The sequence below is a fragment of the Copidosoma floridanum genome, unplaced genomic scaffold (assembly GCF_036245765.1).
Source record: "Copidosoma floridanum isolate Cflo_tuat_1 unplaced genomic scaffold, Cflo_Japanese_pri ptg000013l, whole genome shotgun sequence".
NCBI classification, from domain to species: Eukaryota; Metazoa; Arthropoda; class Insecta; order Hymenoptera; family Encyrtidae; genus Copidosoma; species Copidosoma floridanum.
In genome coordinates, this window is record NW_028321890.1 from 22782336 (window position 1) to 22807079 (window position 24744).

Below are 24744 nucleotides of genomic sequence, written 5' to 3' on the forward strand. Positions count from 1 at the left end.
ACCCACGTGCAAATCGCATTTTCGAAAGAAGCATCGATTATGAAAATAATGAGCTTGGGGCATTCAAGTGCGCGCGACAATCACCGCGGATGCATAAGCGCACTTGACAAATTGGCCGAGACGTGGAGGCCCGATCTCCGAGCTTCGTTCAGTGTCAGCGCACCTTGAAAAATTCAGGCTTCATTTGAATATTTTATCGAATAATCGAATTTAAAACGACGGCGGCTAAGCTCATATAAAAAGCTAATTTGCGAAATCGTCATTGTACCGACCGCGACTCGTTCGTATCGCAACGCGATCGAGCTGCTCTTACAAACCGCGAAAGCCCGAGTCTTTCCAGCATCGAAAAGTAATCTAGTAAACATAAAAAAAAAAGTGAAACTGTCGCAGTTCGGTTATGTGCGTTTGTCCGCACGAGATGGATCATCACGCGGTGATGGCATCAGCGTCTGTGAATGGCACTGCATCGGCTCTGTTGTCGGCAACGATGTCATCGGCCACCCTGTCGTCCACGGAACTCGTCAGCAACGCAGTGGCTCACGTCGCCACGACCATGGGGCCACACTTTGCTCGGCAAATCATGCGCTCCTACAACAATCAGACCGTCGTCGACAAAGTGCCACCCGATATGCTTGATCGCGTTGGCGAGCACTGGTACCTTTATTGCTTTTGGGTGGCGTAATTTCTACTTTGAGTCAGTTGAAAACGAGTTTTTTTTTTTTTCTTTTTTCTTTTTTTTTTTACCATACGCATGAATCTTGAAGCTTTTAAAAAAAGTTTTTTCCTTAGTTTAAATATACGTGCAAAAAGATAGAGGTAGGAAGTTGAAACCTATTGTCCAACATTTTTTTGATGAACAGAAGTGATGAAAAGACATTTTTGTTCAAGGTATGGATTTCCGCCTCTTCTACCCCTTTGGCATAAAGTATTAGGTATTGTCATGATATTTATTGGAATGCTCGGTTGGTGTGGTAATTTGGCAGTCGTTTATATTTTCGTATTGACACCCGCACTGAGATCACCGAGCAACGTGCTCGTGATAAATTTGGCATTCTCAGATTTTGTAATGATGATAGCCATGTCCCCGCCAATGGTCATCAATTGCTACTACGAAACATGGATATTAGGTGAGAATAATGTTTTTATAACTAGTAAAAATAGATGCATAATTTTAAATAAGAAAAAAATTAAATTTTAGGGCCGTTGATGTGTGACATTGAAGCTTTGATTGGTTCGTTATGTGGTGGAGCTTCTATATGGACGATGACAGCAATCGCTTACGACAGATACAATGTCATTGTCAAGGTAAGTTTTTTTTTAATGCAGTCATTTTAATTCATATTTATATGTACAGTAAACATGTCGGTAGTATAGTAAAGTATTTATATTCCACGTATACTTGCTACCACTAAATAATGGTGAAATTATACTACTTAATGCTGTTTTTCAATTATATGTTCAAAACATTGTCCTTTGGATTCAGCAAGCTCTTAAAAATTTTTTCTCATTGTAATCAGTAAAATACTCATTTTTCCATAAAGGTACTCGTTAAATAAATAATTAACTTCCTGAAAAGTTTGAAGCTCAAGTATCTGAAATTTTGAAATGTGGCCCTGAATGCGATTATTATAGTACAAATAAATTTTTGCATGGGATTCCTGAATATGAAAAAAATTATTAATTGAAAACAATTAACTCGTACGACTGTCATGAAAAAAAGAGATGTAAAAATGTTTCAGGGTATGGCAGCAAAACCATTAACTATACCAAGAGCTATTATACAAGTGGTTATTATTTGGCTTCATGGACTGTTGTGGGCTGTTCTTCCTCTGTTTGGTTGGAACAGGTTATTGAGCAGATTTCATGAAAAAAAAAAAAATTATAATAATAATAATAAAATAAATAAATGTAATTACAAGCTTATGACGATTGTTTATAGATATGTTCCCGAGGGAAATATGACGTCATGTGGTACGGATTACGTTTCCGACGACTGGTTCGGAAAATCTTACATACTCGTGTATTCTATATTTGTATACTATACACCGCTATTTTCAATAATTTTCTGCTATTATCACATAGTTTCGGTGCGTTAAAATTTTTTAAACATAAAAATTACGTGTATTGTAATTTAAATAATCACGTACCTTTTTTTTCTTTCACCAGGCAGTGGCAGCCCATGAAAAAGGAATGCGGGAACAGGCAAAGAAGATGGGCGTTGCTTCGCTACGTTCTGGGGAACAAAGCGGTGGTGTAAGCGCAGAAGCAAAATTGGCAAAGGTACATTAATTATATTTCGTACATAAGTACATCATTCAGTTGAGCCAATACGTGGACCACAATGTATTAAACCTTTCGTCAACAGGTTGCTCTCACTACTATATCTTTATGGTTTATGGCGTGGACGCCGTACTTAGTTACCAATTACATGGGAATATTTGCAAAACGATTCGTAACACCTCTGGCTACCATATGGGCTTCGCTTTTTGCCAAGACCAACGCCTGTTACAATCCAGTCGTTTATGCATGCAGGTACACACAAGTAGTTTTAAATAATTTTTTCGGACTCTTCAGACAAAAACAATTTACTTTTTCAGCCATCCAAAGTACAGAATAGGATTGAAAGCACGATGTCCTTGTTTGCACTTGGGAGAGGATGAAGAGAAACCGGCTGAGAAAAAAGCTGCCTCAGCCCCAGCTGCAGATGCCACTTCTAATGCTAGCAAAGCGTAATCATCCTGGTCAACTGATAGATTTAGCTTATACATGAGCAAAAAATATTTTTTTTTATAAAATTTTAGGAATTAGTAGAAATAACATTGTATCAATATTGCGCTATGAAAAAAATTAGCTCACTACTTACACCTTATAACGAGTAAAGTTGTCATTTATTTACAATGGCAACAATTTTTTTTCAATTGTTTTATCGACAAAAATTTTTATAAAAATAATATTTGTGTTATTTTAAGTTGTAAGTTGTCCGATTTACATGCAAATAATTTACAATTATATAATATATCGTACAATAATAATCATAATATAATATAATTTTATATGTAATAATATAGTATATAAATATGTACAACATATTGAATAAATTAAAAATCTACGTTTTCATGTCGTATTAATTGTATTTGAGACCAATTAAACAAATTTAAAATTCTTTTTTTTTTAATAAAGCAAAAATTACTTCACCTCATTCTACAAAATTTTTTATAATCTGAAAAACTTTAAAAATTTATCAAAATAAGTATTTTTATTAGGTAATATCTTTTTATTAATCGTTGTAAAATAACAAAAATATATTGGTAAATTCAATTAAATTTGGAAAGTAACTGAATTGAGTTTTACTAACTTTTTTATTAACCATACCTTTTTTACTAATTAATAGTCCGACTACATGCATTGGATCGTAGAGAAATGGGTTTGTGTTAGTGGTTAAAATAAAATAATTGATTTAGTTGAAAAATAAAAAAAAATTTAATTACAATTTTAGATTAGGATACTCATATAAAAAAATTCAATGATTGTTAAACACATTATATTGTAAGAAAATAAAACGTTGAGTTATAAAAAATTTCAAATTACTAGACGAATCATGTACACCCTCAGTGCTTTGCGTGCTAATACCCAGACTTCAATATGTAGATACACGTTGTTTGCTTATTTTTTAAGAAAAACAAGTCATTAAATTTAAAAAATAATAATAATAGTATATACAAGAAAAAACAAGTGATTAAATTAAAAAAATAATAATAATTCTAGTATATGTGTAAATTATCAGTCACAGTGAGCAGTCTCAACTAATCACACGACGAATAATATTAACATTAAATTCGGGAATAAATGCTTAGCTGGTTCTTAAAATTTGGGATGGCATCATTGAATCAATTGGATTAAATCAGAGTTTATTGTACTTATTTGTAATTCACTGTATGCGAGTCGTTGCAGTGGAGAGCTGATACCATACCACCTAGATAGGCAGCCTTATACATAAATATCTTACAATTTTACTAGGAATATCTAGGATTGCATGTCCTGCAAAGTGAGCCAAGTGAAGAATTCGGGTTAAAATATGCCGCTGCAAATAAAAAAATTCTTTAAAAATAGTATTTGTTTTTTTTACTTTCTTTATTTATTCTAGAGGATTCTTTATAATTATCTGTTATAGCTTGACACCCTGGAAACAATAATTTTCGTTTTTGTACTCGATTTTTATCTAAAATTTTTTTTAGGCATATCCTTAAGATGGGACTTATCTTGCTCGTAATACCATGTACTATGAGAAAAAAATTATGAACTTGGCTTTCAGAGGAAGTGACACCGTTTTGCTGTGATTTAAATATTAAAATTATATCTATGTAGATGATGTGCTTAGGTATAATAGCATGTAAATTTGCGGAAAAACGATGTCGCTTCCACTGAAATCCGTGTTCATAATTTTTCCCTCATAATACATGACATTGCAAGTAACATGCAAGTAAAATATGTCTGGTTTCAAGGGAGTGCCTCAAAAAAATTTTTATTTAAAAATCTGGGACAAAAACAGGACATTTTTTGTGGATTTCCTTATGTAAAATACTACACGTTCTGATCATAATAAAATTTTAAATATGATTTTTTGATTATTTTGTGATAAAACAATGTGCATAATAACCACTTGTAATCAATTTCTCATAATAATTTATAATTTATCATGTTTTTTGTATCACATAATCAACTTTTTTGTTAAACCTTATCAATCTATTCAATTATTATATTATAGCGTATTTTTAATCACACGAGAGACTTGATAAAAAGCGTCGTTCTATGTAAAAATTGAAAAACTGATCAAAATTCCGCATAACTTTTAAAAACTTACTTTTGATATAAATAAAGTCTGTTTTAAATTCGTTGTATACATGAGAATTTCTTGAATAATGCATTATTTATCAATTCTAATTACTTTTTGATACAACAGATCTCGTTCAAGCTTCAATACGTTACGAATTCAAAACTCAAACACTGTAGGAGCCAAAAAATTCTTAAAAAGGTTTTATAAATAATTAAAACATATCTATCTTGAAAAATTTATTATTTTATTTCTGAAGTTGTGTTTTTAAGATTTATTACAAAAAATTTTAGTATAAAAATATTTACAATCATGCAAAATTTTTTACAATGTCACGTCACCTCTTAGACGAAGTTTAGAGATAATTACTAATTATATTCCAAATTATTTTTTGGAACTACATATTTTTACATGTAAAGCAGGATATTTCAAACAGTGTCAGACATTTTATGCCACTCTAGTGAATGTTTCTCTAGATTGATTTTTCCTAGACAAATGCTTCTTTATTGTGTATAAAAATTACTTATCGATAAATTGACGCCAAGAAAACGATTGTTTTCATGAGGTGAGGGGTAAAGAGTAAACAAAAAATTACTCAACTCGAAAAAAAAACGATTTACGTGTTGGCAATAAGCCAATGATTTTATATATAGGTAACTATATATGTATTTTTAAAATATACAACTGTACTAATTATAGTAAGAATCAATCAAGTAAATATTTTAATTGGTTTGAATGACATTATTTTGTAAATACTTACACGATCCATTCACTATGAAAGAAAATTTGTTGGTGATAAAAAATTATTGAAAATCAGTCTTTTCTTTAACTACATTTAAATTAATTATCTTTCGGGCTGTATACAATACATTTACAATGTAACAATTTCTTTATTTTACGACCCAGTAAAAAATTCACAAGCGCTGCCAAGATAACTAATGACTTTCTGTTTATAGGTACTTAAACATTTTAAAAATATAATATAAAAATACACTTGTAGTATACACAGTCTAGTGCTTGGACCACGGCATGGGACTATCCGAAAATTTAAGTTTTTAATAATATATAAATAATTGATAATCATGAAGCCTTTTTTTTTAATTAGGAAAAATCTTTTTTAACAATTTCAAACTTGATTTCCGGTTTTTCTGTTATATAATGTAACTAAATTTTTTTTAAATGCCATAAAGAGGTTTTTTTTGTTTGGTTGGGTTACGTTCAACTATTTTTAAAAAAATTCCAATACATTGCAGATAAAAAAAGGAACAAGAAGTAATTTATTTTCCTGCTGAATTTGAGTGGAAATAAAAAAAGATACAGAAGGTCAATAATATAAAAATATTACTATGTTCACATACAGATTAGGTTGAAAATGATGATGCTATACTAGAGTTTTAAATTTTTACCAAAATGAGAACTGCCAAACGTGCCACCATTCACCTCGATCACTTCAATTTTCGTCGTCATGTTAAATTTAAGGAAAACTTGGTGTTAAGAGCAATAAATCCTAATGGATAAATGTATTGTGTGGATGAAACTGTGCATATAAATTAATTATAATATTGTACTACATTTCCGAAACTGCATAACATTTTGGAAAATACTTTATATTTTTTAAATAATTTTAATACGTCACATAATCTCTTGCAAATGCTATCAAGGTAACTTTGTGATTGATTCTTTTGAGTCTTACCAAATATTTTCAATAAATTTAAACTATAAAACGAATTTGTAAAAAAAATCATAGTAGGCGCACAAATTTCAATTACCATTGAATTGGATACCTAATAGGATTCAAATTATAAAGGTTTTATCACAATTAACTTAAACATATAACTCTTGTAAAATAATTTATTTGTAGAAAAATAGGCTTTACTTTTATACATAATACATAGCATTAAATTTAACATACTCGTGATTTAAAAAAATTATTTACAACATAACATCACCTTTTATACAAAGTTTCGAACGAATAGTAAATATGTTCGTCACGTCGCCATGTTTGAAACAGTAGTCGTACAATTTCATAAAGTAAGTCACAGCATTGGATCCAGTATTACTTAATATTTTACATGTATTGCTTAAATTGATGACTTTTTCTTCGACAACCCTTAGATACGTAGTTTTGTCGTCTTTGTCATCGAACCAAAGATCAAACAAATCTTTAAAAGTTTTCGAGGCACTAGATTTGGCTCCTTGCAAGATGTGACATATGTCAATCAAAGGAACGCCATTTTCGTTGATAATTCTTAGATAACGTGTTTTATTTCCTTCGTTGTCGAACCAAAGTTCGCACAAATTTCTAAATGCATTTGGAGTTTGTAGACCTGAGCCACTTAGAATTTTCGACATGTCGGATAAATTCACTCCTTCGTTGTTCAACATTTTCAAACATAACTTTTTGTTTTTATACTTACCAAACCAAATATCGTACAGTTGTTCAAAGATACTCACTGTATATGGTTTTGTTCTTTTTAAAAAGTCAAAAATTGTTAGTAAGCTAACATTATATTTTTCACAAGTTAACAGGTAATCTGATTTATTTCCTTTTTCATCAAAAAAAAATTTTAGCACAGCTTGAAAAGTGTCTGAATTTTGTTCTGTCCTGTTAAAAAAATCATAAATATTTGACACACTAATTCCGTATTCTTCAATGGCTTTCAAATATTCTGTTTTTTTTCCTCTATCGTCGAACCATAGATTGTACATAATTAAAAAGTCCTTAACGATATTTATACGACTTTTTTTTAGAAATTTAGATAATTTATCTAAAGTTATATTATTTTCAAGAAGAGTTTCCAAATAGATGGTTTTTTCACCTTTTCCATCGAACCAAAGATCGTACAAATTCTTTAAGTTTTCACCAGCATGTGTACCTTTGTCAGGAAGTATAGTAATGATGTTTGATATTCCAAGACCATTTTTTTTTAATCTTTGCAAATAAACTGATTCATTTCCATGTTCGTCGAAAAAAAAATCGTACAAATCTTTATATGACTTGACTACGTCAGAAGATGAGCGGAAAGTATAACAAAAACTTGGAAAATTGACTCCATGCTTTTGTAAAGTGGTGATGTACTTCGTAGGATTTCCTTCTTTGTCAAACCAAAGATCGTAAAGGTTTGTCAAAGCATCAAACTTTTTTGTGCCAGCTTTTTTCATCAAATTGAGAAATTTGTTCACTTCTATGCCTGTTCCCCTTATAATTTCAAGTCGCGTTCGACCAACTATTTCATGAAATAGAAATTTTGTTAATCCTTCAATAATATGCGTATCAATTTTAGTAGAATATGTTAAAAAATTCAACATAACTTTGAAAGAAATTCCAGAGCCTTCGAATACTGTTAAAATTTGTTTTTTGTTACCGTCTTGGTCAAAAAACAATGTATACAAGTCAATAATTATTTTAGGGGAGTGAGATGTTTTACCCTGCAAAATTTTTAAAAGAAAATCTATCGAACATCCATTTTTTTCGAAAGTTTTTATGTAATGAGATTTATTTCCTTGTTCATCAAGAAAAAGACTGCAAAGTTCAGCAAACGCTTTTGGAGCTGACATTCCTGATTTTTCCAAAATTTTTGATGAAACAGAAAAGCCTATTCCACTGCGTTCTAGCTTTTCAAAACGGATGGACTTATTTCCAGCTTCATCGAATATAAGATAAAATAAATCTTTGAATTTTTTCACCACGAAATTTTTAGTGCGCAACAAAATCATGGAAATCGTTTTCAAATCTATGTTGTGTGCTTCTAAAGTTTTCAAATAATGCGTTTTTCTTCCCTCTTCATCCAAAAGTAAATTATATAATTTTTTAAAATTTTCAGCAGCTAGTGGACCAGATCCTAACAACATATTACGAAAAATGACCATACTTATACCGTTTTTTTGCAACATTTTAACATATCGCGTTTTATTTCCCATTGTGTTTATACAAAGATCGTACAATTCTTTATATGATTTTGCTGCCCTAAATCCACTGTCTCTCAAAATGTCGGTAAAAAATTCTAAATTAATGCCATTTAAATATTTTGTTTTGCGTCCATCTTTGTCAAACCATAAATTATAAAGTTCTTTGAAAGAAGTAGCTGCGTACATTCCAGACCATCTCAAAATTTGAAGCAAAGCTCTTAATTTAATTTTGTTTGCTTCTATAGTTTTTAAATATTGTGTTTTATTTCCATGCTCATCAAACAAAACATAATATAAATCTAAAAAAATTGTCGAGCAACGCTGGGCACTGTTATGTATAATAGAGGAAATCGTACTTAATGTTATTCCTTCCTTCTCTAATGTTTTTAAAATCATTGTCTTATCCCCGTTCTTATCAAACCATAAATTAAATAAGCTTATAAAAGTTTCTTTAAATTTTTTTTTAGATCCAATTATAATGGTTGACATAGTACTTAATGAGATATGGTGTTTTTTTAATGTTTGCAAATAAAAAGAAGCTTGGCCATTTTCGTCAAATAACAAGTCATGTAATAGGTTAAAACCATTTTTTCCAGTTTTTTCTAACATACCACCAATTTGACGTAAATGAATTCCATGTGATTCAAGAGATGCAAGCTTCTGTGTTTTATTGCCCTTTTGATCAAACAAAACATTGTATAAATCAATAAATCTGTCTTTTATTTCTAGAGATTTAAGGATGGGTAAGATAGCACCTATGACGCTTAAATCTATTTTATGTTTTTGTAAAGTTGCTAAATAATTGGTTTTATTTCCCTCCTCATCAAAAAGTATGTAATAAAGTTTCTTAAAATCTTCAACGCATGCAGTACCTCTTCTGCTTAACATAGAAGTAAATAAAGTGATTTTTATATTTTCACGTGCTAAGGATTTTGAGTACTTTGATAAATTTCCACTTTTATCAAACAATAAATAATAAAAATCTTTTAAGATACTGGCTGCATTTTCTTTAGAATGTGATAACATATTGCTTAAATTGTTTAAATTAACGGAATTCTGTTCAAACACTTGTAAAAAGTATGTTTTATTACCATCCTCATCGAAGCAGATATCATATAAACGTTTTAACGCAACTACAGCATTGGCATTTGAGCTTCCTATAATGTGTGATATATTGCTCAGTTTAACACTTTCATTTTTAAAAACATTCAAATATTGTTTTCCTTCTCCATATGTTATGTATTTCATAAATTTATAGTACCAATGTCTGTTTTCTATACTTTTTGTTGATACTACAATTTTACCAAATTTTATAATTTCTTTATTATTTTGATACTTATGGACATTGTAAGTAGATCTGTCTGATTGGATGTCATAAAGAATTTGTTGCATCAATTTTTTTGTAATGGAACCAAATTCATAAGATTCTAACCATCTCAACACTAACTCCTTTAACTCGTCATAATTGTAAGGAACTTCAGATTTATTGACAGCTTTTTTGACCATCTGACATAATTTTTCGTTTGATGGTTGGTCACTCGCAAATATTAATTTATCCAAGAATACTTCTTTGGTTGACTGCTTATCAGTGACTTTCAAAGCTGGAGTGAATTCTAATGAGTCTATTAATTTTTTGTTCTTTTCTAAGGGGAATTGGTAAAGACTTTGCGTTGAAAAAGATGAAAAATAATTAAGAATTTTATAATTTTCTGGATCTTTTATCTTTTCACATTGAAATACAGAATGACTTTTTGTTTCACTGTTCTTTAATTCGTTTTCTTCACTTATATTCAAACTTTGGTTTGCAAATGCAATAAAATTTTTTATCTTTATGCTATCATTTTCTCTCTTTTCAGCAGCAAAAATATTTAACAGCTTCTTAATCCTAGAGTCATTCTTTTTACGTTTGTTAGGAAATATATCTTCAATACTATCACTTAGATCAAGCGTTTTAACATAAGTTATTTCATCTTTGTAACAAACAGCAATAACATTAGATACACTGTTGCTTTGGTAATTAACAAAAGATATTTTTTCATGCAAAAACATATCATGTACTATAGACAAAAGTAAATGATATTCGTAAAGAAGCATACGTTCAAAATTTCTAACATCAATAGAACTGTTGAGAATTTTTTTTTGTAATTTTGTATAACTAGTTTGAGTTTGTTTCATTTCATTACAAATGTAACTTTTTAATTTTTCTCTGTTAGGTTGCCCAACTACAAGCAAAAACTTTTTTATGAACAACTTTTTTATCTTACGTTCAAATTTTTCTAAAATATTATTTTCATCAATAATTTTTTTAATGGCTGATGTCAAATGTAAATAATTTAAAAGATAGTTTTTTGTTTCTTTGCATCTTGAGAATTGATAGAATCCATGATTGTTTGTATCATCACATACATCTAAGAAATGGTTTAAAATATCATCACAATCCTTTGAAATATTTCTCATTTCTACTGTACAAGACACTCCAGTGGTTTTTTGCTCCAACGTACTACATTCAGTGAGATTTAAGTCAAGATTGGTGTAAATGATCAAATATTTTACTTGATGTAATGAATCACTTTCAGTCTCTGTGATCGAATATTTGACAAAACTATTAAAGTATTGATTAATGTCAAAAATTGTATCTTTTGTGGAAAACAAATTGACAAAATTTATTTCTCTGTTTATAAAGACATCTTGGTATAGAACTTTTATAAAAATAGATTCATTTTCATGCTGAATGGCAATATCGTTGAATTTCCCAATAATACTATGATTGTACAATACTGATAATAAAGGATATTTGTCTTTATGTATGAGTTGTCTAACGTGACACAATGTTGCCACATCTAATTTGTACATTAGGTCAATCAAGTGGTTACAATAGTGATCTGTATATTTTTTTATTATGCTAGAAGTGTACTTATAATGAGTTTTGTCACCTGTAACTCCATTTTCTGAATTACCCAGGCATTCCACACTTGCTGATTTTGACACTGCAGTATCCACAACATTATTGGTGCACTCTTTTGACGAATATTCACTTTGACGAATTGGCAGTTTTTTACATGATTTTTTAGGTAAATTTGCTTCGTCAGCACCAGAGTGTTTTCTTTTTCTATTTGATTCCATTTTGCCATTCAAGATATTTTGTTAAATTAGTTGAAAAAAATGCAATTTCTCATGTATATTGTTTACAAAACTTTAGGTCACACCTTACATACTGCTTAGATGAGCTTTGAAGACACTGTAAAGAATAACTTGAATCAATTTACGAAAAATAGATAATTGTATTTTATACGTGAATTTCTAACCTAATTCTAAAAAAACTCTAAATGTGAATACGTGTACGTGTTCATAACAAACAATATTAAGTACAGAGTGATTTTATTTTCCTAGTTAAGAGGTAAAGTTACATAGTTTAACACTAGTTTATTTATTGTGAACTTGCAAAGTTGAGATTAAACCTGTGACCTGTGACACTTCTGTATATTATCTGACACTATGAGAATTAGGGTCTTAACACGAAAATTTTATTGCTATTCGAGAAAAGGCTCTGTTGCAGGTTGCAGGTATGGAATTACGCTCAGCCTATTATGTGTCTATACTATGGAATGCGGAACTAAACAGCATATATATATTATAATTTTTATTTAAAAAAAAACTGCTTCTAATCTCAATGCAAATGCAAAGGTAAATAGTTAACGATTGCTGTTATTTATATATTTATCATGTACGATAAGTACCATAACAATAAGTTTCATAAAATAAATGTTATAACGATATGTATGACTTCTTGGATATTTAATGGTGTCGATTACGTTACAGTATTGGTATATTTCAGTGAAGGGAAATTTAGTCCACGTTGTGAACTTTTTTCTTCTAAATTTATTCACTAATAAATTATAAAAACTAAAAGATTCAAGTGTAATTATTATTGTTGTATTTCATCGTATTTTTTATTTTTTGTGTAGCATCCAAGAGACGTTAAAAAACTGGGGGGGGGGGTCAGGTTATCAGTTATTGCCACGACGCAGAGCATGCATAAATGGATACATTATTACATGTTATGTGACTATGTTACTCGTTCATTCCCAAGCGAATATTATCTCTTTTATTTCATTGTTTATAAGGAAAAATAAAAAATATAAAAGCTAATAATAACAAATAATAAAGTCCAGATTAAGACTCTAATAATATATTATCTCTCTAATAAATATTATCAATCATTTGAAAAAAATTTTTTTGTGAAAACTAAATCGAAGAATTTAGTTTTATTACCGTATTAAAATACGGCACAACAAATCAATTACATGAACAATAAGTAATAATTTGTAGAAATTTTTATGAGTTGCTCAAAATTTTTTAAAATAATTAATAATAAACAGTTTGTAATATAAACTACAAGTTTCAGTTAGTTGTAATAGTTATTATTAGTTTTTATTTTTTGTATATACCTTTCTATATATCGGTCACTTATGAGGAAAAAAATAAATAAATAAAAATAACAAGTAATGATTAACAATGACAGTTATTCGACTCTCTTCTCAGTTTCCAATTTGGACTTGATTATTTCTTATCATCGGTTTTCATCACTTATAACTATTTATTCACAAACTTAATTTTCGCTTGGGTTTGTTTGAATTTGCATGACCGGACAAACATTTACCCGAACAATCATATATATTGGTCTGAATCTATTTGCTCCAATAGTTTGCAAAAAAAAGTTAAATAAAAAACAACAAAAAATGCTGGATGTTTATTCTGACTATTCTGAATATGTTTATTTACATTCAGCTTATTTCAGAATTTGAGGGTTATTGTTAACCAATATTTTACACTACTTTTTCATTCAAAATTATTTGATAATTGACCACGTTGCCCCCTAATGGATTTAAATTTATTTACGCCTTCTCTAAACCTTCAAAAAATATAAAATATTCTAATGGGGCTGCCAACTGCTACTGGATTTTAATCTTGAATTGGATGCGTCATCAATGCATGAATTGCCGTACATCCTACCATTACCGTTGTTGGGTGCTTCTTTCATCTTCAACAGTCTTTGTACCAAAAATTACAAAATGAGAGGTTGCCAAGCCACTCGTCCTCCCGATGGCACCATACGAAGATCAACAAATATTATTTTAAATCGTATATAAAGTGTTGCTGGTGTTTTTGAAGATTTGTCTAAGAAAATTCCTGATAACTTAGTAGATTTTCAATTATTTGACTTATTTGAAAATAGTGTTAAAAATCTTCGAAGCACTAATTAGTAAAGTATAACACTGTCAAAAATGAGAGATTTATAGATATTAGTTCGTTATTTGATATTGGAATAATTATAACTTAAAGGTATATTTATTAAATTTTATTTATAGAAAATAGTTGCTTTCGTACCTTGTGGCGCATGTCGCCATGGCCAGCATCAGACCTGAGGGACTCCTTGTGCTTGCCATGACTGGATGTGTACCAGGTGCAAAGAGAATTTTTCCTATACTGAAGAAGCAGTAATCATCCAAAGATTTAAAAAAACGCCAAAAAAAGAAAATGACTTTTATGTGCAATTTTCAGTATAATTCATTTTTTTCTCACTTGTTGATTGAATTAATAAGAATTTTTTAACTAGCTTTACTTTTACGAATATCCAAAAATGCAAAAGGCAATTTTAATTAGCGAATTTTTGGTCTTAAAAACTCAAGGTGATTACATTAATTTTGTTTCTGAGCCTTAGTACGGTTTCTACAACTAAGAGGCTTAAAAGATACTATGAAATACTTATTTCCTGCGACATCTTCAGCTATCGTACGTGACAACTCGTTTTATTAAACAATTTCTTTATCAACTACTTAAATTTCAGAATTAATTTTTAATTTATTTAGTTTATGTAAATTTAACTTCGATTCATAAGTTTAATAGCATGATTAAATTAATCCAACAACAAAATTGTGTTTTACATCACAAATTTTGTAATATACTACTCACGCATGCAAAAACTTATTATTTTAAATATATTTATGCTTGACATTGACGTTGTTGACGTAAATGGACTGTAATCCTAAGGCAGTCTCAGTACTCGACCTAGAAAGTAGTAGGATAAAAATCTCAAAATAACTTTCAAGTTCAGGAAAAAAAAATTTTTAAATCCAGAAACTTGCAACAACAACAATTTAATATTAACTGTTAACTATTACTTACAGCATACTAACTAGCAAGAGTGGAACACAATATGTGTAGAGATCAATATTACGAACATAAATTAAGAGCTAATATTTGATTAAATTAGAAGAAAATAATGTTCATAAATCTAATATTTTTAAAATTAAAAAAAAAGGCCATACGTCAATGAAACCATAATATTAATAACAGACTGAACAATATCGATAGGGACTTATTTGTGAGGAATACATTATTATGTCAGTTTGTTCGACCAGACATTTTATTTTTTTACATAAACATTACATTTTTTTACATAACGTTTCATTAGAATTTGGCCCACGAATTTTTTTTAACTCGCAGATAAATTATTCAAGAAGTAATTGTAGCTATAATATGGTTACATCGACATTTTTAAGATAATAAATAGTTTAATTAATGCTGATATTTATTTCATAGTGCCATAATGTAAGGGATTTCTCTTTGGTTACAATTCTCTCACAGTTCGTATCGAACGTTAATGAATATAAAAAATTTTATTAAATAAAAAGTTTTGTGTTGTAATAAATCTAGTAGATATGATGCTAAGGAATAATTTAAAAAAATTTATTTTAATTCAAATTTTTGTCTTCCAAACTTTTAAAGGTGTGTCTAGAGATTATTATTTATATTTTTTTAATAATCCATGCATTTGTAAATGCTAAGTTGTATAAAGATATAAAGTTGATAAAATTTACATATGTATTGTTATTTGTTTCAGCTAGCCCACGATAAAGCTTTTTTTCCTTACAATTTTTTAGTCAAGGTGTTTCAATGATTTTCTGAAAATTCAGAGAAAGCAGTAGAACTTTCAACAATACCTATTCAGAGCATCAGGAAACTGAGTAAATTTTTGAAATATATTCAACCACAAATTTTTTTATTCATGACATTCAATTTATAATTGAAAAAAAATTGTAGTAAAAAATATTGGAAAAATTCACACAGTTGTCCGATACTCTGAATAATCCTAGTTGAAGGTTTCACTTACTTCTCTATATTTTGAGAAAATCATTACACACAATTCCTCAATTAATTCTAATCGAATCCCGAAAAACGTTAGTTTCGGCAATGGCACACTCTAATGGCCAGAACTTCCGCGATAATCGATACCAACATCTCCCCAACTCCCACAGGTCAAAATAAAAATCCGATAATCTCCCGGTTTCGAGTGACAAGAAACTCCCCGTAAGTCCGTAAACTCAGCTTTAAATTTGTTCGTGTATAATGGTGAAGGAACCAAAATATAGTTGACCTCACCAATAGCATAGAAATCAACAAAACCAGGTAATAGGTATACAGTGGAGCTTTCGCATGCTCGTGTATTCCAAGCGCGAAAACATTTGCGAACAAGTCGATGACAGGGCGACGACGGCCACGGCCTGGGCCGTGACAACTTGAAGACGCGGCGATTACTTACCTTCTCGAAGAGCTCGCCTTCGTAGGGCTTCTGTGTGCCTACACAATACGTAGTTGAGAAATCCAAAGAAAACCGAGGAGGAGGGACGAAGAGGCAAGGGAAATTCAAGGTAAGCCAAGGTATTCCTCGGATCCGCTCTAATCGAATAAAATTGCCTCCTTAAGACTGTTTGCCGACTTACGTCGGATCTGACGACAACGATCCCAACAGCCGGTGAATACTTGGGGGGGAGGGACTAAGGGTATATTAGGAGGCTCGGTCGGGGCGCTCTGGTGCACTTTTTCGTCGGCCACGAGCGCTCGAGCGAGCTGCATCCAGTGGTGCGGGCACGCATCGACATTCATCGGGACGAGTGTGTCGTGACTACCGGACGCAGCTTGGCTTACCTGGTTAAGAACAGCCTGAGTTGAGGCGGGCCTTCGTTCGGACCACCGACCGGCGAGAGCCTCGAGGTGGGCAACTGCACTAGTGCAAACAACACGAGTTATTGTTTATAGTACACCTGTATGATAATTTAGTAGATTCTCTGCTTTTTTTTTTTTTTTTTTTTTTCCTCATTCAATTGTGGTGATGTGGTTTAAGATAAAATTACCAAGTACCCAACGAGCAGAGGTGGCATTCCGAAACGACGTAGGTTTGATTACGGTGTACTTCATTGGACGACTATTTACGTGAGTTTTTTGGTGAAGTTTTAAGTCTTTTGTCTTCACGATGGTTTGACCAACTATATTACTGGCAATCGAAGTTGAAAATTGGGTTTTTTGAAATGCCAGCTCGTTTGTTGCCTACGATGAGGAACGTATGCCAGTATAGGTGTGTGGTTGACTGAAGTCAGTAATAGGTTTTTTTTAACGATTTTAATTGGCTACTTACGGTATTTTTCGGTTGGTGCGTCCAGTTTGACGATAATTTTGTGGTGGGATACTATTTGTCGACGGTAAATTTAATTTTACAAAAATAATAACGATGCCGTGAGCACTAAATGCTGTTCGGTTCACCAAATTAAAGCCACGATGACACTGAAAACAAACTTAATGCAACAAATTGATTGAAAAATAAATTAAACTTGGTGATTATTAATTTACATGTTTAAAGATTGCAAAATTAGTGTATTACAACGTTGTAAGTATGGTTTTATCGGATTCAATGAAAATCATCTGAAAAATCAATGCTACATACGATATTGAAATTTAATGTCCATTGCCATTTACAGCTAGGAATAATTTTATAGCTCGCGTAATATTTGTTAAATAAAAATTAATATTTTTTACGTGATTTTTTTTTCACGTAACATAAATTAATAGTACGCAAGATGATAGTAAAGCTCCAAAGGTACCAGCAACCTTAATAAAACCGAACGATTCATATTAAAAATAGAAAGAAAATTTATTAATATTGATTTAGAATATTATTCATCATATTCTCAACCTAATCATCAATATATATTTTCTACCTCGCCATCAATAAATCGCTATGTGGCTTAATTTTAATTAACTTTTTAAGTGCATTTCTTAACACCAATGTAAAAAAAGTTTATGTTTATTAGTATACCTCTGTCATTATTCAAATTTTATTATTAAATTAAATAACCACTGTAATCTATTTATTGTAGCTTAAAATGTAAATCCTAAAAATGACACCCAAATAAAAATTCAATTGACATATATCGCCCAGTGATTTTTATTTCCTACTTAAAATAAATGACATTTTTAATAATTAAAAAAAAAATTGTTTTCCAATTACTTTTAACCCACTTAAAAATCAATAAACTATAATATGTTAGTAAAAATTCCAAAATCTGTAAAATTTTTTACACCGAATTTTTTTTAAATTTTTTTTACCGAAAAAAATTCATCAGTGATTTAATAGATAATTCTACTTCAACTTAATGTGATTTATTATTTTTAATCGATTTAAAAGCTACTGGAACGGTTAAAATCGATTGAGTAAAAATCGATGAAAATCTTGTTATTTGAATAGAACATCAAAATGCGTCTAGCACCTCGTGTTAATTTAATTTTTTTTTTCGATAAGAATTTTTATTTGCCGCTACAATAAATAGATTTCAGTGAGTATATGACTAAACAATAAAATTTAAGAAATAATGGACGCCCTCATGTATACGTAATTTTGTCAAACCCATGTAAACCATTCGGTTTTTCACATATCATCATATAATTGTGCAACGATTATCTCAGATACATAATTAACTTCGAAATTTTAAACATAGGTCACAGTAGAAATATTATAAAAATAAAAAATTATTTCTGTGTTGATACAATCATATTTTTTTCAAAAAATTATAGAATAATTTTTCTCTCAATTCCATTTTTTGGATGAAAACTTTCTAAATTACGAATGTTAGTTTTTGATATTTATATTTTTATTATACCTAAGAAACTAAAGAAAAAATTACTTAAAATGTTTTCTACTTACTTTGACAGGAAAAAAAGTGAAAAAGTTTTTTAGTGATCTGCACACAATAAATTAAAAAATTGTTTAAATCTATTACCTAACTTTACCTAGTTTCCATATTCCATATTTCCAAAGTAAAAAATTTTCTTCTCTTCAAAGGACTTATAACTATAATTTTTTTTTAAATCGGATATTTGTTATGCATGTTTGTAATAAGTTAGATATCCGAATTCTCTTTGATTATTTGGATCCAGCCAGGCTTCTTTGGATTTCGATTATTCATTGCTAGCATAGGGTTTCTATAGATCAAAATGAACAAAGCTTTTAAATATTTAGATTTAATTTTTGAGAATGTTAGAATATAAAAGAAATATTAAATTTTATTTATTCAAACCAAAATTAAACTGTTAAATAGTATTGATTCTTGTTTTTTTTTTTATTTTTAAAAATAAATTTTTTTTCTTCTTAAACATAGAAAAAAATATAATCTATAATATTTTTGTTTTTTTTATCTCAAATCTCCACCAAAATCAGTTTGAGATATGAAATATTTCATTCCACTCAATTTTTTTGATAAAAAAGTGAAATTAAGAAAATATGTTGTTTTATAAATTGTAACAAATCAAAATTTTTATTAAATTCTAATTACTTAAAATAAAACAAAATAATTAATAATTATTTTTTAGTTTTTTGTTTTTCATGCACAAATATTTTTGCTTTTTTCTATATAATAATTACTCTAAACTCACAAAATTTTTGTTTTGTCTTACTATTACATAAAAAGTAACATAAAGTATATTTCTTAAGTGTGCTAAAAAATATGTATATTTACATAAGTATACAAGCCTATGATAAAAATATTTAATAAGTCGAATTTTTTGTACTCACACAGTTGACAATAATCTTCGTACGTATTTCAAATCTCTACATGGTGACAAATCACATTACAATCGCATTATGTGATATAAAATTAATTTGACCATTTACCAGCTGTTCAACCTCCTACTATTGCCAAAAGATATGTTATTATATTTTTAACACTCTTTTATTCGTGTAGAATTTGTAATATGAATACTTTGCCTTTTACCTTTAATCAATATTTTTTGTTTTTATAGTGTTCGATTTGGTAGAGCTGATTGAAAAATTGGTAAATAATTGATGGTTTTTATAATTTTTGGAATGCTTATTACCATTGCTATTATTCATTTTGTAAAGAAAAAAGTTTTAACCACATGCTTGTGTACGTAAAAATTTTATATACTTAGATTTACAGCGGGGTTTTATATTATATATATATATACACGGAAAACATGATTTTTTTAAAGAATTTATCAGATATACGGTACGAGAAATTATTTTTTTCCTAAAAAGAATTACTGTATCAACTACCTATTTAAAAAATAATCGCATATATAGCTAGTGGTTGTGTCTGATGATATCAATTACTAAAGAGAGCGATCTTTTCAAAGAAAATGACACTAAAAAAATATTTAAATAAAATCGCTCTCTATTCATATCTTTTGTCGACCCCAGATTGCTAAATAACCAGATAAAGTGTTTGATTTGTATTTTCATACGTGTGTTTGATAGCATTTCTGTTTAGAGTAAGTTTCCAGGAATGAAAAGATAACTTGACACTATATCTGTGTACATCGAGCCTCATTCTTAATTTTAAATTAGTGTAAGTGTGGAGTGAATATATTTTTTTATATCGTATAGGAAATATTCCAATGGAATGTTTCTTTAACATAATTTAATATATCAAAAATTTTATTAATTATAATGAGGAAAGTATAATTTACTACGACGTATACAAGTTTAATCCCATTGGTTATTTAAATACAACACAAGTAAGATGTATCGATGATATGATCAAAACATTATGAAAACAGCAGAAAAACCGTTTAGAAGAAACCTTTCAAAAAGTATCCTGTAAAATCTGGGTTAGATAATACGGCATTAGAATGAATGACGTACGTATCTTGAAAAAGTGTGCATGGATGCATAGATACGTATGTACCCACAATACATCCAAGGTTTATTTAAGTTCAACCTTCGTCAGTTCTATTAATAGAAAGCTCTTGAAAAATCAATATTAAGTGGAACAAGAATAGTTATGTAAATAAAATGAGATTGTACTCAATTACTCATCCATAAGTCGTATTATTCATATTATATAAATATTTTTACTTTCATGTAACTATTTATTAGAAATAAATTTTTGGCATCACTAGAATAATTACAAGAAATGTATCACGGACACTGTACTATACACAAAAAATTAACTTACCGTTGGATTGTTTGACCTCATATAAGTATTTTTTTATTATTATTATTATTATTATTATTATTATTATTATTATTATTATTATTATTATTATTATTATTCATATTACCATACATATTTAAAATTCTTTTTTGTACACATGTTAACGTTGGACTACTATAGATAAAGACTATGTCAAATTAATTTTTCACTTGTATATTTTCAATACTTTTGTTCATAATTTAAAATTAATGTGACTCCAACAATATTTCAGAACCAATAAAGATGGGTACACTCACAGGGCCAGTGTTCATGGCCCAGAGGTCAATGTTAGGTTTCAACAATCAAACTGTGGTCGACAAGGCGCCTCCTGAAATCCACTACATGGTCGATCCATACTGGTATCAATTCCCACCTATGAATCCCCTCTGGTATGGCATCCTTGGTTTCGTTATTTTCTGCCTTGGTGTCGTTTCCATCTCCGGCAACGGCATGGTTGTCTACATCTTCGTCAGTACCAAGAGTCTTCGCACCCCCAGCAATCTCTTTGTCATAAATCTTGCGTTCTCCGACTTTTGCATGATGCTCACCATGTCACCGCCAATGGTAATTTTCATAATATTTATTAACCACTGTTGTTACTCTAACGTTGTAGTTTTATTGAGAAATTTAATTATCGGATAAAAATATACAGCAGCGAGAAAATTTAATTTTCTAGGTAATCAACTGTTACTATGAAACGTGGGTGTTCGGTCCACTGATGTGCGAAGTTTATGCCCTGTGCGGCTCCATCTTCGGATGCAGTTCGATCTGGTCGATGTGTATGATTGCCTTTGACAGGTACAACGTGATCGTCAAAGGTTTATCGGCCAAGCCTCTGTCCATCACCGGTGCTCTTATTCGTATCGTTGGAATATGGCTGTTCTGCTCGATCTGGACCTTTGCTCCAATGTTCGGTTGGAATCGGTAATAATCGATCACGTTTTTTTAGCTAAAAAGCCGCACCCTCAATTATCACCTTTGTTTGCCTTTAGATACGTACCCGAGGGTAATCTCACGGCATGTGGTACGGATTATTTCACCCAGGACTGGTTATCACGATCGTACATCGTAGCCTACAGCTTCTTTGTATACTTTCTGCCACTTTTCATGATCATCTACAGCTACTATTTCATTCTGAAGGCTGTGTCCGCTCACGAGAAAACCATGCGAGAACAGGCCAAGAAAATGAACGTCGCCTCGCTCAGGCAGGGTAATAACGATCAGAGCGCAGAGAATAAGCTCGCCAAGGTTTGTCATTGTTTTTAACTACCAGGCATTGAAAATTAACATTGAATTTGAATACATTTTTTCGTGGTCATTTTTTCCCCCTTAGGTTGCTCTAATGACGATATCTTTGTGGTTCATGGCCTGGACTCCGTATCTTGTCATAAATTACGCTGGTATTTTCCAGCTTGCTAAGTTGACACCTTTATTTACCATTTGGGGCTCAGTGTTTGCCAAAGCAAATGCCGTTTACAATCCGATTGTCTACGGTATTAGGTAAATACCCTTGACAAAAGTTTTTTTTTTTTTTTTTTTTTTTTTTTTCAAAATCATTTTCTTTGTATTTATGATGTAAAATTTTCTTTCTTTGCACTTAGCCATCCCAAGTACAGAGCAGCTCTATTCCAAAAATTTCCGTCCCTGGCTTGCACTGGCGAATCAGCGCCCGGAGGGGATGCCCAATCGACCACATCTGGTGTTACAACGCTCACCGACAACGACAAAACCAATGCATAAATCGGTTGTTCATCTCTACTTTGCGATTATAGTGCTCATGATTTTTAAAAATTCAAAAACTCGATTAAAAAATGATTCTTATTTATTCACGGTAAAATTTTTAAATTTTAACTAAAAAATAAATGTTATGAGCTAATTTTGAAACAACGAAATAGCATATTACGACCCAAGGCCGGAAAAGTGAAAAAAGTCTCCGATTGTTTGAGTATTGTTGTCGTAGGCAAAGCCTTGGATGATAATTGGATAAGCCGAGGCTTTTTTACTTTCGGCCGTGGATTGTACGCGATTTTCCGGGCCGTTGGCGTGAAAAAAATTTGGAACTGGACTAAGATTATTCTAATTTTTGGTATATGATATAGTAAAAATAATGGAAAAATTGGGTTCAATACCAGATATGGAGAAAAGTCGGGTCGAATTGACGCATGTTACAAAATGTACCTGCAATTTGGATGTGATTTGTAAATATTTATCGGATGGTTGACGGAGTTGTTTGCAGCGAGAAAATGTCACTTCTGCACTGGAAATCTGTGATCTATTAGCCCACGCGATCGGCCGAGCCACATATCATTATAATATGCGTTAGTTTTGGAACTAATATTATGCAAAAGTTTTACGAAACTCAATTAAATCACAATAAAAAAAAAAAACGACGTTGACAGTCCCGATATGCAGACGCAAACTAATGTTATTAATAAAATTATACATTAATTGCTCAGAAGTCTTATCGTTCGAAACGATAATGCAACTTGGGTCTCACCACAACTCAAGTTGTAGTGTCTGTAGCCGTTAATGGAAGTACGGTGGGTGCCTTCGGTTTATCGTGTTGGGCATTTAATTTTTTTATATTTTGCGTAATTTTACACTGTATGACGTATGTCCTAATTCTAAAAAGGTTACACACGAATACAGTCTGCTAATGTTAACGAATCATACCAAATTTTATCTGTAATTCAATTTTGTAAGTTACAATAAATTACGTATGCATTCAAAGTGCTAAAAAAACCTAGCTCTCTTCGCTTATTTAAATTCTTATTTATTATTTAAAAATAACAGTTGATGAATTATTCGTTATTTTCAAACAGCGAATTCTGATTGTAGGTGTATAAATTTCATTCAAGCAAAAAAAAACAAGTTTATCTGACTTGATAAATACAATAATACTTGTAAATAGACTCCTGGTTGGATACTTTTATATCAGATAAACCTTCTAATGCATTAAAAATGTTAAGGATAATGTTTTACTTTATTTTTAAATATGTTCTTTGACATTTCAATAGGCTTGATCATCCAATGATGATTTTTTCCGTTCAGACATATTTAGATTGAAGGTCTGATGCCGATGATGTTGTACAGGCGTTTGTAGCTCGAAAAATCACTAAAAAAGTTTACGGCGTACATTATGACGCTGTTTCCTTGGTATTGGTCCAGGGCATCCAATGTGTTTCGTATCACTGCCAACTTGGAAGAAAACTTGAGAGCACGTGGTACAGTAAACTGGTCTTTCTCCACTATGGAAATTTTTGTGTTCCATGAAATCTTTATCCGACGTGATGATATTTTTGCATCTATCGCAATAGTAAAGACACCTGCTACTCATATTGAACGTTTTGTCGCAGACGTTGTTAACCAGTTAGGTTTTAGTGGATTTAGTGATAACTCTATTGTCCTTGTAACGAGTTCTTTCAAGATAACTGCGTAGTGGTCTTGTAATTCAAGGAGGATAGTAATTTGTTTTGAAAGCTCTCTTCTGCAAAGAAAAAAATTTAAAAAATTTTTTAAATTATAAAGTAAGTTTTGTTCGGTTGATAATTAATGGATTAGGTCTTACTGAAAAAATGATGCATAATATACAAAAATTGAAAAAAAAAAAAAAAAAAAAAAGAAAAAAAAATAGATAGTCAATAACTAGGTACAGGTACAATGTTTTTAAAATTTATT

The 24744-nt window shown here is 30.3% G+C and overlaps 3 protein-coding genes across 4 annotated transcripts; 2 read left to right on the forward strand and 1 right to left on the reverse strand.

The window, feature by feature from the left end:
• The first annotated feature begins 287 nt into the window (after positions 1-287).
• On the forward strand, positions 288-2908 carry LOC111643694 (rhodopsin-like). Its single transcript, XM_089591580.1, has 8 exons — positions 288-654; positions 889-1127; positions 1199-1305; positions 1740-1846; positions 1940-2087; positions 2167-2280; positions 2366-2532; positions 2598-2908. Exons 1-8 carry the CDS (start codon positions 398-400, stop codon positions 2731-2733), a joined length of 1275 nt encoding a protein of 424 aa, XP_089447706.1. The 5' UTR covers positions 288-397; the 3' UTR covers positions 2734-2908.
• Positions 2909-6749: 3841 nt separating this feature from the next.
• On the reverse strand, positions 6750-16962 carry LOC149374961 (uncharacterized). The gene is made up of 4 exons (XM_089590749.1): positions 16943-16962; positions 16525-16808; positions 14129-14222; positions 6750-10748 (listed from the first exon to the last, which is right to left on the reverse strand). The coding sequence occupies exons 1-4, from the start codon at positions 16960-16962 to the stop codon at positions 6764-6766; spliced, it is 4383 nt and encodes a 1460-aa protein (XP_089446875.1). The 3' UTR covers positions 6750-6763.
• On the forward strand, positions 16604-23807 carry Lop1 (long wavelength sensitive opsin 1). 2 transcript variants are annotated; one of them, XM_014356540.3, is made up of 6 exons: positions 16604-16795; positions 21299-21630; positions 21743-21990; positions 22059-22314; positions 22400-22566; positions 22668-23807. In XM_014356540.3, exons 2-6 carry the CDS (start codon positions 21310-21312, stop codon positions 22804-22806), a joined length of 1131 nt encoding a protein of 376 aa, XP_014212026.2. In that variant the 5' UTR covers positions 16604-16795; positions 21299-21309; the 3' UTR covers positions 22807-23807. The 2 variants fall into 2 exon arrangements, with proteins under 2 accessions (XP_014212026.2, XP_089447887.1); XM_089591761.1 differs by lacking the exon at positions 16604-16795 and adding an exon at positions 16899-17014.
• The last annotated feature ends 937 nt before the right edge of the window (positions 23808-24744 follow it).